The sequence below is a fragment of the Blennius ocellaris genome (genome assembly GCF_963422515.1).
Source record: "Blennius ocellaris genome assembly, chromosome: 4".
NCBI classification, from domain to species: domain Eukaryota; kingdom Metazoa; phylum Chordata; class Actinopteri; order Blenniiformes; family Blenniidae; genus Blennius; species Blennius ocellaris.
In genome coordinates, this window is record NC_137653.1 from 29,815,058 (window position 1) to 29,837,773 (window position 22,716).

At 42.2% G+C, this 22,716-nt stretch overlaps 1 protein-coding gene across 1 annotated transcript in view; it reads right to left on the reverse strand.

Annotated features, from left to right (window-relative positions):
* Nucleotides 1-283: 283 nt before the first annotated feature.
* hdac11 (histone deacetylase 11) overlaps nt 284-22,716 on the reverse strand; it is a 65,565-nt gene continuing 43,132 nt past the window's right edge. The window contains exons 9-11 of the mRNA XM_080495303.1: nt 13,352-13,448; nt 9,978-10,156; nt 284-2,907 (exon numbers count right to left, since the gene is read on the reverse strand). Of these exons, the coding sequence (XP_080351429.1) occupies nt 2,665-2,907; nt 9,978-10,156; nt 13,352-13,448 (519 nt within the window). The 3' untranslated portion in view covers nt 284-2,664. The remainder of the gene's footprint in view (nt 2,908-9,977; nt 10,157-13,351; nt 13,449-22,716) is intronic.

Here is a 22,716-nt window from a genome sequence, read left to right on the forward strand (position 1 = left end):
ATTACTGCTGAGTAACATGAAGCCTCTGCTGCTATTTAATAAGTACTCCTATCAGCAAGTAACTAAAAATGAGTACGCCTATTTTTCCTTTACAAATACTTACTACGATGAAAGAATCATCAATTGTAACACAAAACATATTCAGAATTTGTATAAGATGTGGAAAAAAATCAAAACAGACCTTAAGTTTGTTATTGGATTTATTGAACTGCATAGAAGTGTTAAATATTTGCTTAATCCACAAACACACCAAAACACCCAAACACAGATTAGAAGAGGTACTTTGGCACCGGTCATATGTTCAACTGAAATCACTGGAGTTGCAGGAGCTGCCTAGCGGGAATCAGGGCTGTTGAACCAGGACAATAAGCAGCATTAATGAAAGTAAACTCCATCAAACCTTTCAGCTGCTGGCAGAAGCAGCTCAACAGATCAGAGGCCGTCGATAATTAGCAGCGACAACGCTAACGCGTCTCCTCGCGCTTTCATCTCAGTCGCGTCCAAACAGCTTCCTCTCCACGCTTTTCACCCTGTCTGCACTCAACGTTCAACTCTTCCTACTTTATTTTTAACTGAAGCCAGAGAGACCCGTTGAAGATGATGAATATGAAAACACGTTAAAAAGTCATTACGGCAGCACCTGCCAGCTGCCACTTCAGGTCTGCCCAGACCAGAGACAGAACAACACAAGCGATGGGGGTGGAGAAGGCATGGTGTTATTATCAAAGCCACAATCAAGACACCATTAGCTTCTCCGAGGCGAACATTACACCTCGTGGCTATAGGGACGACCGTCACCACTCCCTATAACTGCTTCTCTGGTTTAAAACATGTGGAGAACAAATAGATTCATACCAAAGTCCACTCAGGCTGACAAGATTCTGTGAAAAGACTATGAACTATGAACACAGTGACTGCAAGGTGAGGTTTACATGCTACACCTGCAGTGATCAGCTTGATGGTTTTGACTTAATCACACATTATCTGTTGAAAATTGACTTCCTACTGGTGTGATTGTGGATTCACTTCTTATCATTGCAGCTGGTAATTTAATTTGATATTTGTTTATCAGGTTCATCCCACTGGCTTCAATCCTTCCGCAAACTGATTTTGAGAGAGGATTCAAATGAAAAGGTGTCAGTCACCATCACACGTAGTTCAACAGTGAGTTTCCGTCTTGTCTGGAGTTGTATGTTGCTCAAGTCTCTACTTTCTGCAGTGGACTTGATGTTGCAGCTGCTGAAATATTCATATTGATCACAGAGAAAGTAATGATGGAGGCTCCATTTAAAATCTTTCTTACACTTTGTTTATGTCGGGAATTTCACAATGCAACAGTTAAAGTGCTAAGTTACATGTTTTAGTGTGTAAAGTTTGAACGATGAGTCAAATCTTTTTTGTTCCAATAATTATACAATACAAGATCCTTGTAAACATTAAGCTCATTCAATGTGACATCAACAGAAATTTCCCAAAGTTCTCAGATTCATGAGTGAAAAATAAAATATGTGCATGTGATTGTAATCTTCCATGCAAATTTAACACAATTCTGCAATATTTGTGTGGGTTACCAATTAATTTGTTAAATTTGCCAGTTTTTCCACATTAAACTACATTTGTGCGATGGAATTCGAACGTTGTCTGATTGAGCTAAAAGTTATCACCTGCAAACCGAAGTAATGGAAAAGTTGCTTCCTTTTGTCACCAACTACGGTGAACTCACAATGAATGGCTTTAAAAACATAGCAGTTCATTTTTATGAATGTCTACTCATTGCCTGCAGCACTCACAGGCACTGAGATTCAGGAGGTTTGTTTGAAAGTAAAAATAACCGATAAACAATCCTTGGAATTTATATTATATTTATATTTAATTTAAAGGTTACCATAAAAAGTTCAACTATATCAACTCCTGGTATTATTATATTCGGAACACAAGTTTATTTTATTTCTTTGTTGGAGTGCACAAATTAGCTTACAATTTGTGCTTTTAGCAGATATATAACACATTTCCATATATCTGTTATTTCGACGCCTGCAGATATATGAGAGGGGGTCTAAAGTAGAGGATGTAATAAGTGAAAATTTTTTTTTAAAATTCATCCAATCACTCATTTTATACCAATATACTGAGTAAATGATAAAACCAAACACCAGTGAGAGACATGATATGAGAAGGTTAAACATCCGCATTAGAGAAAGTTTCATATATAATTATCTGTTCCTTCACGTTCACCTTCACAAACTGAAGATAATTAATTGACTCCGTATGAATGCACAAGTACATCAAAGCTTAATACATCACACGCTTCACAGATATTATTTCCTGAGATGAGAGAGCACCTCTGCAGACAAACATTAAACAGAAAAGCCATTAAACTGCAACTGATTAAAATTAAAGCTCTCTTTCAGTGTCTTCACTCATCTTCTGCAGCCTCGAGATCACAAGCCTTTCTTGCTGAGTGATCATCCCCTTCACGTGATTCATTCATACAGATGTTAGGAAATTACCAAAAGCTTGTTATTTTTTCTTTTTTTAAGCTTGTTCTGTTTGTACGAACACACACGAGAACTCTCCCACTGCTCCATTATTTAGTAGGTCAGCTCTGCAACATGAAGCTACTTCAGTGTCTTTCATTTCCACACCTGTCGGGTGTTGATTTCCTCAAACGGCGTTGTGTTTGGAGCCGGCATACTGGTTGCTGGACGTCATGTGGGGGGCCAGCAACGAGCTCCCCTCTCCATCTGCGGCCTCGGCCCCGATCAGGCCTTGCATTCGTAAGTTGAGGATAGAGTCGGCGATGATGCGGGCCGTCCTCTTCTGGTAACCCCCAGACGTCACCATGAGGATGGGAATGCCCCGCCGCCTCGCCGCCCTGAACACAAGCTCGTCTCTCTTCACGACACCCTGCCAGAGAAGAGTGGAAAAGCCGTCAGTCTGTTGTCACCTGCAGGCACAACTCTATCTTAAGTTCTCTCCAATGGCTAGCAGCTCTCTGTCTTCTTTAAACCTCTTTCCATAGACAGCTTGAAGCTGAGCACACTTGCAGAAACAGCCACTCAATCTGAATTCATCACAATCTACAGAAAATCTGTCCAAACACTGTATAGACCACAGATCACCAGCCTAGACCTGGTCCAGCCCCACACAAAACCGTTGAAACCCCTCCAAAGTGACAGGAAACCAGTCTAATTCCAGTTGTTGCTCAAGAAAACCAGTCCAACGTCAGAACAAGTTATGGAAAACCAGTACATTCCTAGTCTAAAACAAAAGAAAACCAGTTTGAGATCAAAACAGCTTAAACCCATCCAAAACTACAGAAAACCAGTTCAACCCTCATCTAAGCTCCAGAAAAGCATCTTCAGAAAGCCTAATCCTAGTCTGAACCCAGTCCAAAGCCAAAGAAAATCTGAATAAACCCAGTCCTAATCTAAATAAAACAGGTTTCCTCCAGAATACCAGATGCTACTTCAGAATTACAGTCTGAACCTGTTCCAAATGACAGAAGGCCAGTTCAAACCACACCAAAGCTCCAGAAAACAAGTCTAATTCCAGTCCAAGTCGAAAGAAAATCAGTATAAACCTCATCTAAGCTTCAGTAAATCAGTCTATTTCCAGTCCAAATCTAAAGAAAACCAGTCAAAGCCCAGATTAAAAGTACAGAATCCCAGTGTGAACTAGGGCCATGTTGTAACATCAGGACTGACTTCAAACATTATCAGGAATGACATAAACACATGTTTCCCTACAAATTTAAACAATTACTAAAGCTGCACAGTGTTTTCTTCATTTCAGACCATTTGCAGCAGATCGCCACCCTGATGTCCCACCCCAAACAAACACATTCTGCAGGTTCACCTCCTTCGCTCCCATCATTTCCTGGAATTTATGAGATCGCTGGCAGGAAATCTCTGCACATGGTGAAGCAATAAATCCACATTTGGCTCATTTGAATTGGCTCTTGAAGCACATTAGCTTAGTGAACTGAGCCAGCTGAACATGCTGGTTTTACAGTCAGAGGTGCTTCAAGACTTAAATTAGCATCGAATAGACACTGCAGCAAACTGTAGAGACAAATCATCAAGATTGACGTCTTTATAGAAACATGAAGCCTGAAGTATATGGAGCAGACACCCGATGTGTTTATTAAACCACAAGTTGATAAGTTAAGTAGAAGTTGATTTTATTTCAATTCGTGGAACACCAAACAGTCTTTAACATTATCCTGGAGTTTGATGTAATGAATGTGAGACATTGATGGCTACACAGTCGGTCAGCTAAAGGCTGGTCCACCTGAACGTTGTCTTTCACCGAAGGTGATCAATGTAATAAATCTCCAAACAACAAATACAGGGAAACAAAATGATGAAAGTACTAAATGTAAAAACAGGCTTAAAATCCTGAAACTGTCTTAATTGCTTCAATGATTGAAGATTGAAAGATTGATCAAATGAATTAGAAACAGGTAAAAGAAAGGATGGATGGATGGAACATGACAGGCTCACCAAGATGTTTAAAGAAACTTTTTCAAACTGCTCATCAGAAATTGTGTTTTATTTGAATTTCGACCAGTTAAATCCTTTTTCGCGGGAACCTTGCAATCAAATAATCCCACTTATAGAGAGATTAACATTTTACAGGTACAGCTCCATAGATTAGAAGACCATGAAAAAGTTTAATATTTGTCTGACAGTGAAATGGAGTGAAAGTGAAATCAAAGCATCCTGGTCTTCCAAGACAGCTGAGCAGTGCTGCAGCTGACGGTCTCAGGGCCACATCCATGCAGATGTATTGAATGCATAGCAATTAACATATTATTCACTTTTTATTACATTTATCTTATGGAATATTACAATTTTCTGACAGTCAGTTTTGGCTTTGAACCATAATTATCCAAATTTAAAGAGATAAATGCTTGAAATAATCATTCTGTGAGTAATTAATCTATAGAATAATTGGGCTTCACTTTCTGAGATGACTGACAAGAAATATGGAACATTTTCATGATATTCTAAGTTTGTGAGATGCACCTATAAGTAAAAATCCCACTTCTTAGTTATATGCCTCCACCAACCAGCGAAGAAGCCGTTGACATAATTGCCCCGTTAAAATCTGGTAAGGAGTAAATATGATGAGTGGCGACTGGTCGTTAGGGGCAGCTGGGGCTCAGCCCCACCTGCTGTCATCAGAAAGGACTGCATGCAAAGTATGCTATTAATTCTTTAAGATTATCTACAATATTTTCTTATCTGTGAATAAAACTGCCTCTTACATAGTAAGTCATTACTGTGTGAGGACAGAACTCCCTGGTCTCCTCTTGCTGCCTCAGGCTGTGTTTCCTCCTGATCCACACTGATGGTTGAATGAGTAGAGCTAGCTCCCGCTTTACGAGTACCACTTTCAACGTTATTTTGGCTGAGAAACTGCTGGTTGAATTGACTGAAACAATGAGATAGACTTTTTAAGATTCTCAATAGGTAGCAGTTTTCCTGGTGGTCTGGTGGTAGAACTTCTGTCTTTAGGACTGCATGACCTGGTTTGATTCATGTCAATAACCTTTTTTTTTTTCCAATTAAATATATATTTTTTTTGATTAGCTGTGTCCAAGGCTCAACATCAAGCGCCTATATGTTTGTTAGAACATTGTCGCTAAAAGGTTTTGCACCCACTTTACTTTGGAATTCAGTGATGTCACTGAACCTGAACTAAGATCTTGTCCCACAAGAATAAATGTCGACTTTCATTGATCTCAATAGAAGTTTTTAGTTCCTAAAATCTTATTTTATCTCTTCAAACTTATATTCTGGCTGAGTGCAGTTCGACAAGGTAAAGCTAAAAAAAAGTTTCTAAAGCCCCGTTTCCACCACACAAAAAGTGCAGGAATGGACAGGTGTAGTCCGTCACGGTTCGGGTTTCCACTGCAAGAATGTTTGATTTTCTGGAAACAACCACTCCAAACACCATCGCTTTTCCTCTCCCCCTCCGTCGGGGTACCAGGACCATGGAACGGGTCTGAGTTTGAGGAGCCGTCTGCTGATTGGTCAGTGATTTACTACACACCCTCAATATTTTAATATGTCGGCTGGATGAATCCTCTGCTGTGAGCGTGGTCAGCTTTGCACTGGTTGTTTTTTTTTCTTCTTTGCTGCGCAACTTTTGTTTTGGTTCTGAAGAGCCCCGTCTCCACCGCACACAAGTGCCGGGGCGGAGCGGAGCAGTACGGAGCAGTTCGGAAGCACAACCCCGACCGAAATTTTGGGTCGTGTCTCCACTGCAGAGAGGAGCATGAAAAGTGGGCGGGGCTTATGAGCTCCGCAGAAATGTGACATTATAACAGAAAAGAACGTCGTCAGATGTAGATCTTATGAATCCTCTGTTGTTGTTTAAATTCTCCACTTTGCACTGTTATTTTTTGCAGCGGAAAAAAAAAAGAAGTTATTTTTTGCAGCAGTCATTTTTTGCAGCGGAGAGCTGCAGCGCAACTTCCGTGTTTGTTTTGAGAGAGCGAGTCGCTCGGCCACTTGGCCAGCGACTTGCCCCGCACTCGAGCGCTCGGGTGTGGGGCAAGTGGCCGGAGCGTTCCCCCCGGTTGGCTGAGGCACAGACACGGGAGTCTGAGCTTTCTGCTCAAAACCCAGGAGGTTTTCCACTCCGGCGCCGCAGCACAGCGCCGCGCCGCGCCGCACAGCGCAGCGCCGGAACACGGAGGCGCCGAGCTCCGAGCTCCAAGCTCCTTTTCATGGCTTCCGCGGTCTGTCCCCGCGATAAAGCGCCACTGACCGCGGCTGAACAGAACGCTGACCGCCTCTGGGAAGCGGAGCTGCCGGAGCGCGGTCAGCGCCGGAGACGAAAGCTCCAGACTCCGGTGTCACGGACACACATCAGCGCCACGGCGAGCGCTATGCTGCAAACAGAAAACTCCAACGCGATGCAAAGTCCCTCCCCCCGGTCTCCCCATGCCTCAAGTCGCTGTTTCACCACAAACACTAAAGTTGAGCAGCAAAGAAAAGAAAATGAAAATAAAAACAACCAGAGCACAGCTGACCACACTGACAGCAGAGGATTCATCCAGCCAGCACATTAAAATATTGAGGGCGTGTCGTAAATCACTGACCAATCAGCAGACAGCAGCTCAACCTCAGACCCGTTCCATGGTCCTGGTACCCCAACGGATGGGGAGCGGAAAAGCGGTCGCCTTTGGAACGGTCTGGAGCGGTTTAGGCTGCTTTACATGTCGTGAGACGCGAGCCGGAGCGGTTTAAACCCGTCTAGGCTGCTACTTTCTGTGCGGTGGAGACGGGGCTAAAGAGCGGCCGTGAGGCATGGGGAGACGGAAGCTTGGGAGCAGGCGCTACGAGAAGCACTGGGGTCTGTCTTTGCATGGCGTCCGCTCTTTTTGCTCAAGTGCCGGAGCAGCCACTCTGGCACTGACCGTCGCTGGATGTGACTGTTTTAACTTCCGTGTTTGGGTGGAAAGTGCGGACGCGATGCAGCCGGAGTGTCGGAGAGCCACTGCTGGATGTGACCGCTGGCTCAGGTGGCGTTGCCCGGCACAGCGGCGCAGAGCCGGGCCGGTGCGCCGCTCAGGCACAGAGGTCGGAGGCGCGGCTCCCGTGTACCGGCTCTGTGCCGCCGGGGCTGCACGGAAGTTGCAGCTGCAGCTCTGTGGCTGCAAAAAATAAAAGTGAACTAAACAACTAGTGCAAAACAGAGGATTGTAAACAACAACAATAGAGGATTCATAAGGTCCAGATCTGCCGCCAGATCTGAGATTATTGTTGTAACGTCACATATCTGATGAGCTCTAAGCCCCGCTTGGTTTTTAACCTACTTTCTGCAGTGGAAACTGCACCAGATTTGTCTCCAGTCACACTTTGCCATACCTCTCCGTAAGGTCCCTGCACTTTCTGTGCGGTGGAAACACGCCATTAGTGTAGTTGAACCGTTCCGAAACCTTTTATTTTAGTTACAGTTTACAATGATCCGTGCTCCACTTGATGGAAACATTTTGTAACGACAAATATAAAGCGTTCATTTATCAAATGCTCTTGTTTTTAATTGCATGATTAATTCTTCTCTGCCGGCACTTTAAAAGGAAATAAATAAATAAGAGAGAGAAGCCCTCCTACACTCACATAGCAGCAGTTTGACAGGAAAATATATCCGCCAATTAGACTTTTCAACAAACCGGCCTGACACCAGTTTAATGGCAGTGATTAGTGGAATTAGCTACATTTCCCTCTGCATTTCAAGACGACCTTGACCCGCAGTTATAGGATTCTTTGTGCAAACATCATTTCTAATGCTAATGAAGTGTTTGCAGGAAAGTTCAGATGTAATGTGAAGAATATCAAGTATCTCAACTCAGACTTTGGACAGGCGGGGAAACAGTCATTGCTAATTGTTGCAGCCTGAAGGTCCTTATTTTGTCTGTATATGTAGTGTTTATATTAATTCATCAATCAAGACAAAAGCATGAAAACCAAAAGCAAGAAAAGGCTTTTATACAGAAGTTTTTTACACAAGTTCCACCTGTGTGTATTTATTTATTTATTCATTTATGGTTTGTATGTATGTATGTATGTATGTATGTATGTATGTATGTATGTATGTATGTATGTATGTATGTCACCAACCTTTCACAAGCTTGTCATCAATTGATTAGATTTTGGGGGATTAGCCGATAACAGTTTCCAAATAATTTCCCAAAACCTATGAAAAAAATACACCATACAGCAGATGAGAGAGGCAACTCATGTAGGAGAGCAAAGGAGATCATTGTCGGTTGCCATAGAAACGCTCCCTGCTCAGTACTTCACACAGTGATATATTTACCTGACCTACCTAGTCAGCATCTATATGAGCTAACGATTATCATGCTAGTGATGCTAACTCGGTTCCGCAAACAAATGTGGAGTTGGCAAAGATATGCGCTCCACCGAGTGCCATTCTACTTCTTGTTTTTCTCAATACATGTGGCCATGTTGTACTTTTTATTGACAAGTATTTCCACTCTCCTGCTGACTGGCGTATTTATTTCCCCTCCTATAAGATGTGAGAAGAAACTATGCTGCAATCCTTCGAGTGAACATTCTGAAGAATCCTGACATTTAATGAATCTGTAAAGGACTGAATGAAGGATGAAGGATAAATGAAGGATGCTGGTGTCGTGGTTAGGATTCATCTGTTTTAAAGCATTTCCAAGGTGTGTCACGTTGCCAGGTAGCATGTGGCAGATCGGGGTGGGAATCCTGCTCATTGAGGGCCGCAGCCCTGCACCTTATCAATCTTCCTCTGCTCCAACACACCTGAATTTAAAGAATGTGTCATGATGAAGCTCTACAGAAAGCCTAAGGACGAGCTGGAGCAAGACACCCTGGTCTTCTGGAGTTCTCTACTGCAGACCATCATAGAGACAGAGAGTTGAATCCACCTACTGTTAAAGCGGGCCCACAGGACCAGGATTGCTCACCCGTCTGCTAGAATCATTTTAACGTGTTCACATGGTTCTGTCAGTCAACTCTTGGCTCCTTTTAACCCCACTTTGCATTATTTGTTGCACCTTCAGACTGATGTCCACTTCTGCAGATAGCAGTGTGAGGAATGGTCTTTGAGTTCATTCATAACAATTTCAGGTAGCGTCTATCTACACACTGAGCTATTTATACTGTATGCTGCAGACTGAAGAACCAAGCTAATGAGTGTATCAGTCAGACTTTAACCATGTTTAGCATGTAGCATCACTGGTGTGTGACACTGTCTCTGGTGATGAAGTTGCTGGTCTTTCTCTTCCTCTTGATATTTTGTCAGAACATAATTTACAGTCTGTTTAACTTTCGTCATTGTCATCCATATTAAAGATTCTCTCAACTAATTTTAGGTTAAACACAAGGCAAGAATTTTTTTTATGTAAGAAATGAAAACATTTTTCTTTTTCGTAACAATTTGTTTGTTGTTGTTTCTTTACTTCACAGTACCTGTGGTGTGATGGAAAGTCCCCCCAGCGGGTCTCCCTCCAGTATGTCCGTTCCAGCGTTATAAACGATGATATCAGGCCGAACCTCATTGAGCGCTCCCTCAGAGTGAAGCTCCACCTTCTGAAGATACTCAGAGTCTTCAGTGCCCCAATCCAGCTCAACCTTCCTTTTTATGGCTCCTACAAGAACAAAATATAAAAAAGGGTTAGGACACAGTGAAACCACAGAGGATAGATACCTCATCCATAAACCAGCAGTTAAACTTCTATGAGGAGCTGAAACCTTACAATTTCTCATGAATTGTAATTCTCTCACAATGTTCAGTAATTAACTTTCTCTACCTGTATAATAATGTGCACATTCTGCAGTAGTGCTTTAATTAATTACTGTGTACATTTGTAATAATTAAAGGACATGATGAAAAAGGTTAATTAGGAGACCTTCATGTTTCAAGGTTCAAACAGAATTAAGCTGTAAACGCAGGAAAGTACAGCGCAGGAGCATGTCCAATGAACAAATCAAGTTCTTGGTGGTTTTTCAAGAACACTTTCAAAAAAGTTTCAAGGTTTGGTCTTTGAAGGTGCTGGGAAAATAAATGTGTGCTATCTTTAACGTACCAGAATATACATTTATTAGACTTTCTAATGGAGAGAGACACCTGCAAGATGTTTGAATTGAATTTATTGTAGAGGGGCAGATAAATGAAGCAGGATTTTTAAAATGGGGACTGTGATATTTGATCTGCACCATGTCGTCATGTCGGCACTGGAGCTGAATGGCAGTCGAGCGTTGCAATATTCACAGATTTATTGGTGAAAGTGTCATTAAAATAGTGACGCGGGGGCTGCTGCATGGTAGATTTCCTGTGGAGTGACAACAGAACGAGTAAAACACTGCTGGAAATCACAGCGTAAAAAATGGCACTAAGTGACGGAAGTACTCCAGTTGAGTTTGGGAAAAGCAGTGTTCACGTGAACTGCATACGCTTCTACTGAATTGTGACAGCTGAGGGCAGCTCATGTTTCCATTATGGCATCTGTTAGCATGTGGGATGTAATGGGCAGCAAGTGGATGTTGCAAAAGCAGGAATCAGAATTTATCCATAGTGGTGCTTGGAAGTGAAATAATCCAAGTCAAGACTGGTGGAGTGTGTAGAAGTGTCACATAAGGTTATACAACACATGATGTAAGGTTTAGAACAGGCCAGGACAGAGCAGGATCTATATGACAACATAGATGCTGAAGGAACCACATGGAGTGTGCAACTGTCTGAACTTTGTAGCCCTGTATCCAGTGATGTGTGTTAACATGACACAATGTACACAGGTGTAATTAAACTAGTGATATCAAAATAACAGATCTGTCAGGTTATCGTCACATGGCAGATGATGTTATTTATTTGTTGCCTAAAAAGAAATTATATCCTTAAATAAATATATGAAATTATACGATATGTGATATGAAATTATCACACTGTATCACACTGAAAACTCTCTCTCTCTCTCTCTCTCTCTCTCTCTCTTTATATATATATATATATATATACACACACACACACATATCCTGGCTGCACAGGAGCAGGCTCTGAGCACCAGAGCCATAAAAGCCCAGATCTACCACACCAGACAAGACCCAAGGTGTAGACTGTGCAAAGAGGCACCTGAGACAATCCAGCACATAACTGCAGGGTGCAAGATGCTGGCTGGGAAAGCTTACATGGAACGCCATAACCAAGTGGCTGGCATAGTGTACCCAAACATCTGTGCGGAGTATGGTCTGGAAACCCCAAGGTCACAGTGGGAGACCCCCCCAATGGTGGTGGAGAATGACCGAGCCAAGATCCTGTGGGACTTCCAGATACAGACAGACAGGATGGTAATGGAGAACCAACCAGACATCGTGGTGGTTGATAAAGGGTGGAGGAAAGCCGTGGTGGTTGTAGCAGTACCAAGTGATGGTAACATCAGAAAGAAGGAACATGAGAAAGTTGAGAAATACCAAGGACTCAGAGAGGAGCTGGAGAGGCTTGGAAGGTGAAGGTGACAGTAGTGCCCTCGGGGCAGTAACCCCCAAACTGGAGGAGTGGCTCCAGCAGATCCCTGGAACAACCTCGGACATCTCAGTCCAGAAAAGTGCAGTACTTGGAACAGCAAAGATACTGCGCAGGACCCTCAAGCTCCCAGGCCTCTGGTAGAGGACCAGGACCCTCAAGCTCCCAGGCCTCTGGTAGAGGACCGGGACCCTCAAGCTCCCAGGCCTCTGGTAGAGGACCGGGACCCTCAAGCTCCCAGGCCTCTGGTAGAGGACCAGGACCCTCAAGCTCCCAGGCCTCTGGTAGAGGACCGGGACCCTCAAGCTCCCAGGCCTCTGGTAGAGGACCAGGACCCTCAAGCTCCCAGGCCTCTGGTAGAGGACCCGAGCTTGGAATAGAAAAACAGGTGACCGCGGGCGGAGGGCGAGAGGGGAATTTTTTTTTTAATATATATATACACTGCTCAACCAGTGAATGAACCATCTTCTCCTCACGGAGAAAAGCCACCATGGCCTTGTTCATCCTGGAGCCATACAAAATGCTGATATGACCCACCACATCTCCAACAGTGAGGAGAAGGTCCTCCACAGAGTACCGGGGGTCAGCCACCACCCGAACACCTTGTTTGAAAACACTGGATTACTCACAAAATAACTCTTTTCCTTCAAACTGATGAATGAACCTCCTCTTACCTTCACGTGGAGGAACCAGGGGAGGAGAAACACCGAGGATTAAAGTGCAGAAACACAGTTTTCACACTCAAACTTCTCCCAACGCTCCACACCCGCTCACACACACACTCCCAGCATGCACCGAGAGAGAGAGAGAGAGAGAGAGAGAGAGAGAGAGAGAGAGAGAGAGAGAGAGAGAGAGAGAGAGTTTTGGGAAAGATGGGCACATTTTCTTGAATAGAAATTAAAAGCTTTATTTGTATTGTGGCTTTGATTCTTTAAAAAAAAAAAATCAGTGACACCTGGTTGGCTACTGAGTTTTCATTTAGTTCAGAACTTGTTAAGTGCAATTTGTATCTGCTGCATATAAGACGTGTCAACACACTGAGCAGACACACATTCTATTCTTTCTTGTCTTTACTTTTTATGTTTGCTGGTGAAGTAATCCAAAAGTAACTAAAAGTACTCTGGTACATTACTTTTTTTTTATTTTAGTACTTAGAGTAAGTTACTGATTACATTTAACTTGTAATTGTAATGGCTTACAGTTTTCAAGTAACCTTCCCAACCCTATATATATATATATATTTTTTTTTTTTTAATTATTATTAAACTAATTTTCAAGCTGAAGTAGCACAGCTGAGGTGAAAACTGATGGCACATTGACTCACGCTTGGCGAACCCGTCCCCGGGGTAGATGTAGCGGTTGTACATGTCCATGATGAACACTCGCTTGTCCTCCAAAAAGTCGCGCTCGTGTCCGTTTCCCTGAAAGAGCAGAGCCACGACTTTGTTTTTAAAAACATGCATGAAGCACCTGGATACTGTCACTGTTTCTTCAAACACAATCAAACACCATCACAATGGATTAAGTCGCTGTTTTTCCAACTTTGAAGATACTTGTCAAAGTCTGCTCTATCACTGGACTGCCAGGGTCTGGCAGGCGCCACTCGGACCCCTCCGATCTGTTTACGTGGGACCGTCAGCACGGCGCCCTGTTGGTTGAAACCATTAAGTGTTCAAAACACTTATGAAGGAGTCACAGGGGCTCCATCGTGCCTCATTTCCTTCACTCCATTCATCATCCAAGCTGTCTGCCGGCTGTCAGAGAGAAGATTAGACTCCATGCCAAGTTAAGTATTACTGAATGAAGAGGAGGTTCAGGCCAAACAGGAGAGGAAGTCAATTAATAGGTTTTACTAAGGTGTGGCTCAGCACAAAAGAGAGGGATGATTCTACATGTGAAAAGATTTAAGCGATAACAAAATCCATAAAATCACAGTATTTATTCAAGCCCATCATCCTCATCATAGCTAATAGAAAACATAACTTAATAAATAGGATTTCAGTGAGATATACAGACCTGTTTTTCCTCTCATGGGAATAAGATGTTGAGATGTACTTGACTTTTAACAGATATCCTTGTTTGAAAGGTTTACTGGCCTTACAATGCTATATGGTATTGTACTGTACTGTATTTAATGACATTTTATTGCATCGTGTCGTACAGTACCGTATTACGAATGAATTATTGGGCCCACCTTCCAGCGAAACTCATGGTAGAGATGTTACCTGTTACCTTCGTAACTCGTAGCGGTGGTGTATGTTTGTTGTTTTTAACTACTTGTTCTCAGTCAAGAATCAGCAAGGTGCGAGATTACATGTGTACAACCTTTCTAGACATGGAAGAGAGGAAAACAACGTTTCATAAGAATAAAGCATAAAGAGACTAACATGTGGGGGATGAAGTGTGGAGTGAACTAAGTCTGGAGGTTGATTCAGGGTTAAGGGTTAAAAAATAAGGTGTAAGTGGAATAATTCAACTGTTGCCTGTCTGTCATCGATTTATCTTTATCTTCTGATTTCCTCTATAAAGCTGATGCTAGTTTCAAAGCCGATTGTCGTCGTTCGTCTGTCGAATCGACAAAATGGCACATTTACTGCCCGTTTAGTTTGTAGGCTCACAGTGTCCAGCAAGCACCATCTCGGGTTGAAGGACCAGGATTTATAAAACCATAAATGTATTGGATTTCTTTATGGCAATTTGCTTCAGCAGGGTAACAATGGAAATACATGTCAATGGCTACTTCTCTACATTCTAATGATTTTTTTCCAATTCAATTTCTTTTAGTTTCCCTAACATTTTAATGCCATGTTGTCACATCATCCATCTCTTTATTGGACATTCAACGACCATACAAATAAGCTTCCCGCTACTGTGTCATCACTGTGGAGGAACGATCATTTACAACTGACTGGGGGTGTTAGCTGAGTTTAGTGTCACATCCAAGAGACAATGGGTTAATAAAATCATGATGAATCATCAGAAGAGCATCAAATCAATCCAAGAACGGACTGTTTTAAGATAAACTTGAACACCAATGCCAGTGTGTTTGAGCAAATCCTGTCGCCCCTTTGAAATCCCGCTGCTACACTCTGCCATCTCATCAATTTTGTTCCGCGGAACAGATGTGTAGATATTTAATAACCCAGGTGTCAAAACACTCCAAGACGGATTCGGCTTTCTGGCACATTAATCTCTACACACAGCTTATCTCCCACAGTCTCTGTGTTAGAGAGGAACAATACGTGGAAGCCTTCAGACGCTTTTACAAAATAGTTTCAAAAATGTGGGTGACAAGCAGGTTCTCTTTCTGTGCAAACCAACAAAAGGACATGCACATAAATAGGCCACATGATGAGCATTAACACTTTCATTTATTGACTTTTAGTGGGGCTAAAAAGTACTCGGACGAACATTAAGCAATCTATTACACGTCAGACGTGATAGACCTCAGAGATGCATTGCTACTAATGAATTGTTCCATCAAGCAGCATGCAGATATATCCCATCCAGTTTGAGCTGTGGGGCAATAAAAGTCTTTCTCCATCTCCTTTTATTAGTCAGCAATGTTATTTAGTATTCGTAATCAAGCATCTCATCATCCATCAGCGGCACAAAACGCCATAACTTTAAGACTGCGAAAAAGAAAAGCGATTTACAGAGAGAGAAAAGGCTCCATATGGGGGGTTTGTGCTGAGTCCAGTGTTCCTGCTTCCATTACTGTGGCAACAAAGAGCAAACAGTAAATATTATCATCGCCACAATAACCACAATATAATGAAATAGTGCTGCTGGTGCACGGGTTCACAGGGCTGGATTTAATCAGTTGTAGCAGCAGGGGGTTACATGATGCACTCAGCAGCCTTTCAATTAGGTCCACGTGTTCATGTAATAAGATTCCCATTCTGCCGTCACCACAAAATCCAGTAACGTTCAGTTTGCTTGAGAGGCTTTGAGCTCCTTTGCATTATATTGTGACGTCTTGATTATTCTGTCAGTTTGAAGTATGAAACACGAGGAGTAAAACAGAATCAACTCTTCAATGAGCTCCAGCAAAACTGAATATTGTTACGATTGCAAAAGCAGCGTTTATGGCAGAGTTGTAATAGAAAAGATCAAGAGTATCCAGTCGGTTTGATAAGAGACAAGCCTGACCTGTATATGAAGGATCATATTTCAACATCCCGAACACACCCTGTTGAGTTCATGACGTCACACTATCAATACATATGGAGATTCACCTTCACTAGTCAATGTTCATGGTTTTTATTGCAAACAAGATATAGCAGTAATACCAAGGCTTCATTTTGACCAAGCAGGCTCAGATGGGAACAAGTACACTCACAGCGGTGTTGAAGCTGGATGAACAAACTATCAACTTGTACTACACTAATCTCCAGTCTTCTGTGAGAACAGAAATTGTTCTTGTTGAGGAACTTTGCTGGACAGTGATTTCAACGAGTTCAACAGGTTCCTTCAGAGTTCAGCTGACAGCTGAATTGTCCGCTGAGGCTGCTCTTTTGCAGTATTTGGTTGTAGCCACTAGCTAACTGAGGCCCAGTTCACGCAATCATGGATCAAGCTGCAGATCATCAACACGGCGCAGTTTTAGGAGCCTGGAAATGTCGTTGTTTTAAAAACGTGTTCTAGAGTGGAGACATTTTTAAAACACAGACAAGATGCATATTTGCTGAAAACGATGATGTCATGACCCCACCTCTCGACCTATAACCCCAGACGTAACTGAACAACCACATGGCGGACTCCCTGCTCCAGGTCGAGCTGCAGAAGCGACTGATGCTTGTTGCTTTAATAAGACCAGATGTTGGATTTGTCAATATCTCTGTTTTTGCATGAACCACCTATAGGCCTGGCATATGTACTACATCAGTTTGAGTAGTTTTCATGGTGTCATGTGGATGGGGAACTTTTTAAGAACGAGACGTAGAAAAAAGATCGATTTAGGTCGTGTGGACAGGGCCTCAGTTTCTGTTACCGTTATATAATTTCTAACTAATCCCACTTAGTTAGAAATTGACCCCTGTTGATATCAGGGGTCATATCCTTTGACCCCTGATATCAACAAATCCTCTTCACTCAGAAAAATGCTGCTTACTGAACAGTTTTTCACTCTGTGGAAACCCAGCAGTTTGTGAACTGACAAACATGCTTTTCAGTGATCTTTCAATGAAGTGCAAAGTGCAATAAATGTTAAAGTGGCAGATACTTTTTCTTTCTTTTACCATTACCTGACAAATACTTTGTGACTTTTTGGTTTTCTATCAAGAATGAAGAGCAGGTAGACAAGCTGATATATATGAGCACTGTGGCAGTAATCTTGAGCTCATAGGAGCCTCAGGTAAGGAGAGGCTGTCTCATTCCATTGTGACCTTTCTCCAACCAAACACCTGAGGTGAAGATGTTTATAGTAGTGTATTCATCCCCAGAGGGGAAATTCCATCCTGAATTGACCAATCGGTAGCAGCCGCACAGAGCAGCGCTCAGGGGGAGCTGAAGGTCTTGCTCAGTGCATGTTTTTGGGAATGTGGGAGGAAACCGGAGTACCCAGAGGAAACCCACACACACACAAGAAGAACATGCAAACTCCACACAGAAAGGCCATATTTGAACTAACAACTTTCTTGCTGTGAGGCGAAGGCACTAACCACTCTGCCACCATGCGGCCATGTTGGTAGTTCCTTGTAAGTCATTTTTAAAACGAAACACAATTGGAGCCGGACGTGGGCAGCTCAGATGAAGGGAGACTCTGCTCTTTAAATCACCATCGCAGAAGGGCTTCTGAAGTGTGGTCCTCCAGGAGAGACAATGAAAACTTTAAGGCCAACATAGGGGCGGGGCCAATCCGTACCAGTGTCGGGTTCTGATATGAACGTAATTCTCAGATCAGAAATTTCTAATACAACCTGCGGAGAGTTCTGATCCATAAAGCCTCGTCTGCATTACTGTTGCTGAAATGACTCCACAAACGTTTCCCTGCCAGCTGCTCTGCTCGCTGGCTGCAAAATGTGGAATGGATTTCCTGAGTGGAAGCGGGGCTCAATGAGACGTGGCGTACTGAGTCAGGAAATCCATTCCATAGTTTGCAGCCAGTGAGCGGAGCCAGCTCAGCATACTAGGGAATTCGTGACTTTTCATGACAACATGCTGCTGTTTGGATGGATTTTACACTGAAAACACTGTAAAGTATTGACGTGAATGTTTGTGAAGCTGTTGTACCGCGAGGCGGATGCTCTGCGGCCAGATGTCACCGTTTTAAAACAGGTCTAATCCGTGCCAAAACCTTGGCAAATAATAATCTAATAATTGGTTTAGAGTGCTCATATTTTATGAAGTAGTTACCTTTGTGTCAACTAAAGTAAAGAAGAAAGCTCTTGTATCTTGAAGTTTGCTGCGAGCGACTTGATGTCTTAACGCAGGAGCAAGTTTGTATCCTTCTTTTGGACTTGAGAGCAGTGAAATCATCTATCTTGGTTATTATCTAAAGGAGAAAGTCCAGAATCAAGTGCAAGCCTTTATTGAACAGCATGTAGCCCTGTCATATGCTGTTGATCGAATCATGATTACATGACATTTTACATTACATTTTATTAATGCTCGCGTGAACTTCCAGCACTAGAACACCATCTTCTCTCCACTTTCTGTCAGTCTTGTTCTGACTTAATCCTACTTCCGAGCCACATATGCCATAACATGCAGCGCACTGCAGCTGAAGAAGTGCACATAAAGAGGATCGACAGCTGTGAGTTTTGGTATTACGTAGTTTGTAATGTATGGCTAACGCACTGAACTCACACTGCACCAAGAGCTTCTTTGAGACAATTACTAAATCAACATGTAGGTGAACGCTCTGTCCCTCTCCAGCTCTCCAGAACAACCAAAGACTATCAATCAGCTGATATTCTGCCTGGGCTCCTGCTGTCTGCAGTCCTATTAGCGCCGTCCTCGCCCCTGTGTCTCGTACAGCACCATAAAAGACTGCTGCCTCGCAGTCATCCTTTACTGTCAGCCCGTATCGTCCCTCACCAGGTGAAAACATCTGTATTCAACAGTACAACCATCTATTATCTTTAAAAAAAACAAAACATAATCAGAGGAGCAGATATGAAAAATCAAGAGAGGTTTTGTTTGTTTGTTTTCAAGGTTTTTGCACCTGATGATGAGACGTTACCGGTGAGGGATGATCAGCGCCTCCATCTGAAAGTCACGCAGTCACAGAGTTTATGCTAATTTATTATCAATGTTTAATCCACTCTGCAGTAATACATTTCCAGACAGGCACATGCAGCATATTCAATAAAGAAATTGGTAATGGGGAAGCTTTACAGTTGAATAAACCCACTGTCATCGCAAAAAGCGAATGCAAACGCAAAGGTGGAATGCAACTGATGTGGAAGCAGTAAACCAAAAATAATAATATTGAAACTGAAAAAAAATGAATCAAGACGTGCTGTAGGTGACACAGTGGTTGGAGTTACCACACCCTTCAGAGTGAGGAGATCATTGGTTCAATTCCAGGCCTTTCTGTGTGGCTAAATGCAGGGCTGGGCGACAAATTGAATATACTAGATATATTGCCGCTTGTTCTCTGTCCGATATAGAAAATTATCATGAATATTCAAATTTCACACTGCAGTTTTTAGTTTCAGGCATTAAATTGCCGGCTGCAGTCGGCAGGCTCTCCGAGACAAAACGAGCGCTCTTGCAGACATCCAGTACAGCGAGAGCTGCATCATACACCTTAGCTTAGCAGGGCACTAGCAGGTAGCGGAATATGCAAACCGACACAGAAGATGGTTGAAGATAAGTTAATTCCAAAGAAAGAGAGCAGGGGATCCATGGTATGGTGGTAGTTTGGATTCAAGAAGGAAAATGTAGAACAAACAACAGTGTTTTGTAAAATATGCCGCAACAGCGCCGCCACAAAAGGTAGCAGCACAAGTTATATCAGCATTTAGAAATCCACCACTACAAAATGCATCTCCTGCCAGTTCCACAACAATGAAGAAGCTGAAGCTGATGAGTCTGGCGTTTTTCCTTTCCAGATCAATATCAAATTAAAAAAGGAGTCCAAAACATAAAGAGGTAACGTCTGCAGTAACCCGCCACACAGAGAAGACATGGTGCCACTGAGTGTGGTGGAAAAGTCCCGACTCAGAAAACTCTTCAACACACTTGACCCAAGATATAATCTGCCTGTTCACAAATACTTAGCAGAGAAAGATCTACATGCCTTGTATCCTCAAGTGAGAGAAGAAAAGAAAAAAATCACAATTTTATGATTGTGCTGTTTAATAAAATACTCTTTTGGCAAGATTCACTGAGTAGTATATATTAATGTAGTATGCATAAGAATATTTTAATGTAGACATAGAATCCTTATATTAGTGTGATTGCTTGCATGAAAATAATGGAAAATATTGAGATATATATTGTGTATCATGAGAATGTATTGCCTAAGAATATTGAGATATTGATAAAAAGTCATATATCAAATCATATATGTCATATTTCTGTTTTGGTACTAGGATACTCTGGTATCCATAGCGATTAGAGTGAGTCTCTGTGTGTGACTGTGTGGTTCTGTGTATTTGTCCTGTGATGGACTGTCAACTTGTCCAGAGTCTACCTGCCGTCAGCCAGGGTCAGCTTCTGCACCCTCAAACCCTCCGACGGATAAACATGTACAGAAGATGGAATAATAACAAGATAAGAGATTTTCTCGACTTGTATCATATGTAGTAATGGATCTCTGACAGTGAAACTGCAAGTTTGTGTTCTGATCCTCCACCAAGTCTGCAGCGAGAGGATTTATGTCTGTTTGAGTGTTGCTCTCTGTCTCTGTCCTCTTTTTCTCTCCTCCTGTCCTCTCACTCCAACTGGAACAGCACAAAGTCTGGTTGCTTTCTCCTTTGGAATTGTTGTTTAATCTCTGTCAACATCCTTTGTAAAAGAAAAGAAAACTGAATTTAACTGGACAATATGACCACATGGTTCAGTTTGAACACCAGGAAAGGAAACAGTCCATATAATGTAACTTGTCAGTATAAATGTCTATCATGGCTCATCCTGGTCCTGAAGCTGCTGGTCCAGTGAATTTGTTACTCGCCTATTTATTCTGGCCGCCGTGCTTACAGCCCACAATCAGTCTTCTTTGTTTCTTTCATCACAATAACAGTTCCTTTGTCGTGTTTCCAATTTGTACAGTTTTCATATTATAATCTTCAGTTTAAATTTGGCCATGTAGCTTTTCTTTTTTTCTTTTTGGGTGAAATTATCTTGCACAGTCAGTCAGACACAATACTAAAGGAGGTTTTCCAGAGATGTTGCAGCAGCTTTCTGTTGTCACAGCAACAACAAATCCAAGGCTTTGTGTCGGGGAAGAATTCCCCTCTATAAAGGAAATGTATGTTGTGGATGTTATAACAGACCAACTCTTCACACACAGGAAGGTTCCAGAGAAGCTTTAAGTTCTCAATGTTTGCTATGGTGTTATTAATTCCCATTAAGGGCATTAAGGTTTAAAAAAGATGTTTTGAAACGAGTGGAGGGCTTGTTAGATTAAAGGAGCACCGAAGAGTGACAGTGTGTATCTCGGTTTACTCTGTGATGAACTCGTAATCTGTTCAGGGACTTTCAGAACAAGAATTTAAGTTTTAATAACAGACACTACACGTTGAGAAGGATTCAATATAAGGACAAATTGGCAGATTTGGAACAGATATGGAAACCTTTCATTATGTTTGATATGATTTGAGGGCATATCCCCCCCTGTTTCCCTTTTATTTTTAGAATACAGTCATTGTATATTAAGCCTATTCTTTTAGGCGACTCTATTTAGTTCTCAGTAGTATTTTCTTATTCTCTCTCTCTCTCAGCGACAGCTCCATGCACAATCCCGCCGTCAGCTGTGCCTCATCGCTCTGTTCTGACTTTCCAGTATACATTATTTTGTTATCAGTAGTTTTGGGTGTAGTTTTTTGATTTGGGCCTAGTCTGGGTTTTTGGCCTCAGCCCAGTGTCAGTACTGGCTCCTACGGCCCTGTACAGGGTGGGCCCCGTACCACACCTGTTGCTTTTGTTTGGCCAGCCTGTCACACCCATCTTTCAGTTTATACTTTTCGTTTATTCCTGTGTTTTGGGGCAAAGGTGGACAAGGATTTTGTGTGTACTCCTCCAGCATACACTCTTCAACAACATCACAAGAAGAACACAACCTGAGTGAAACATAATAATACATTGAAAGTTAAATATCATCTTCTTGTCTCTCATGTCCATGAAGAGATTCACTCTTTCAGTGAGTCATAACAATGTTTCTAACCGTTGGTTGGTAGATGGATTGAAAAGTTGGTTAAATCATCCCGTCTCTGTCTGTTTTTGTGTGCTTTTGTGTTCATGTTTGGACCAATGAAGCTATGGCATCATTTGAAGTGACATTCCTTGGCTTCTAAATAAAAGCATTTGAACCAAAGTGAAGTTTGACCAACAAATTTGGCAACGAGTGCTGAAATAATATCAAAGCAAAGGTATATTGCTTTGATATATACATATTTCTTAATTTTCTTTTAATATGGAACATATTTTGATTGTCCATGATTGTTTACTCGATTATATATGTTATTTTGGTTGCATTGCTGACCTTTGGCTAAGCCCCCCCAATTGGTATCATCTAAA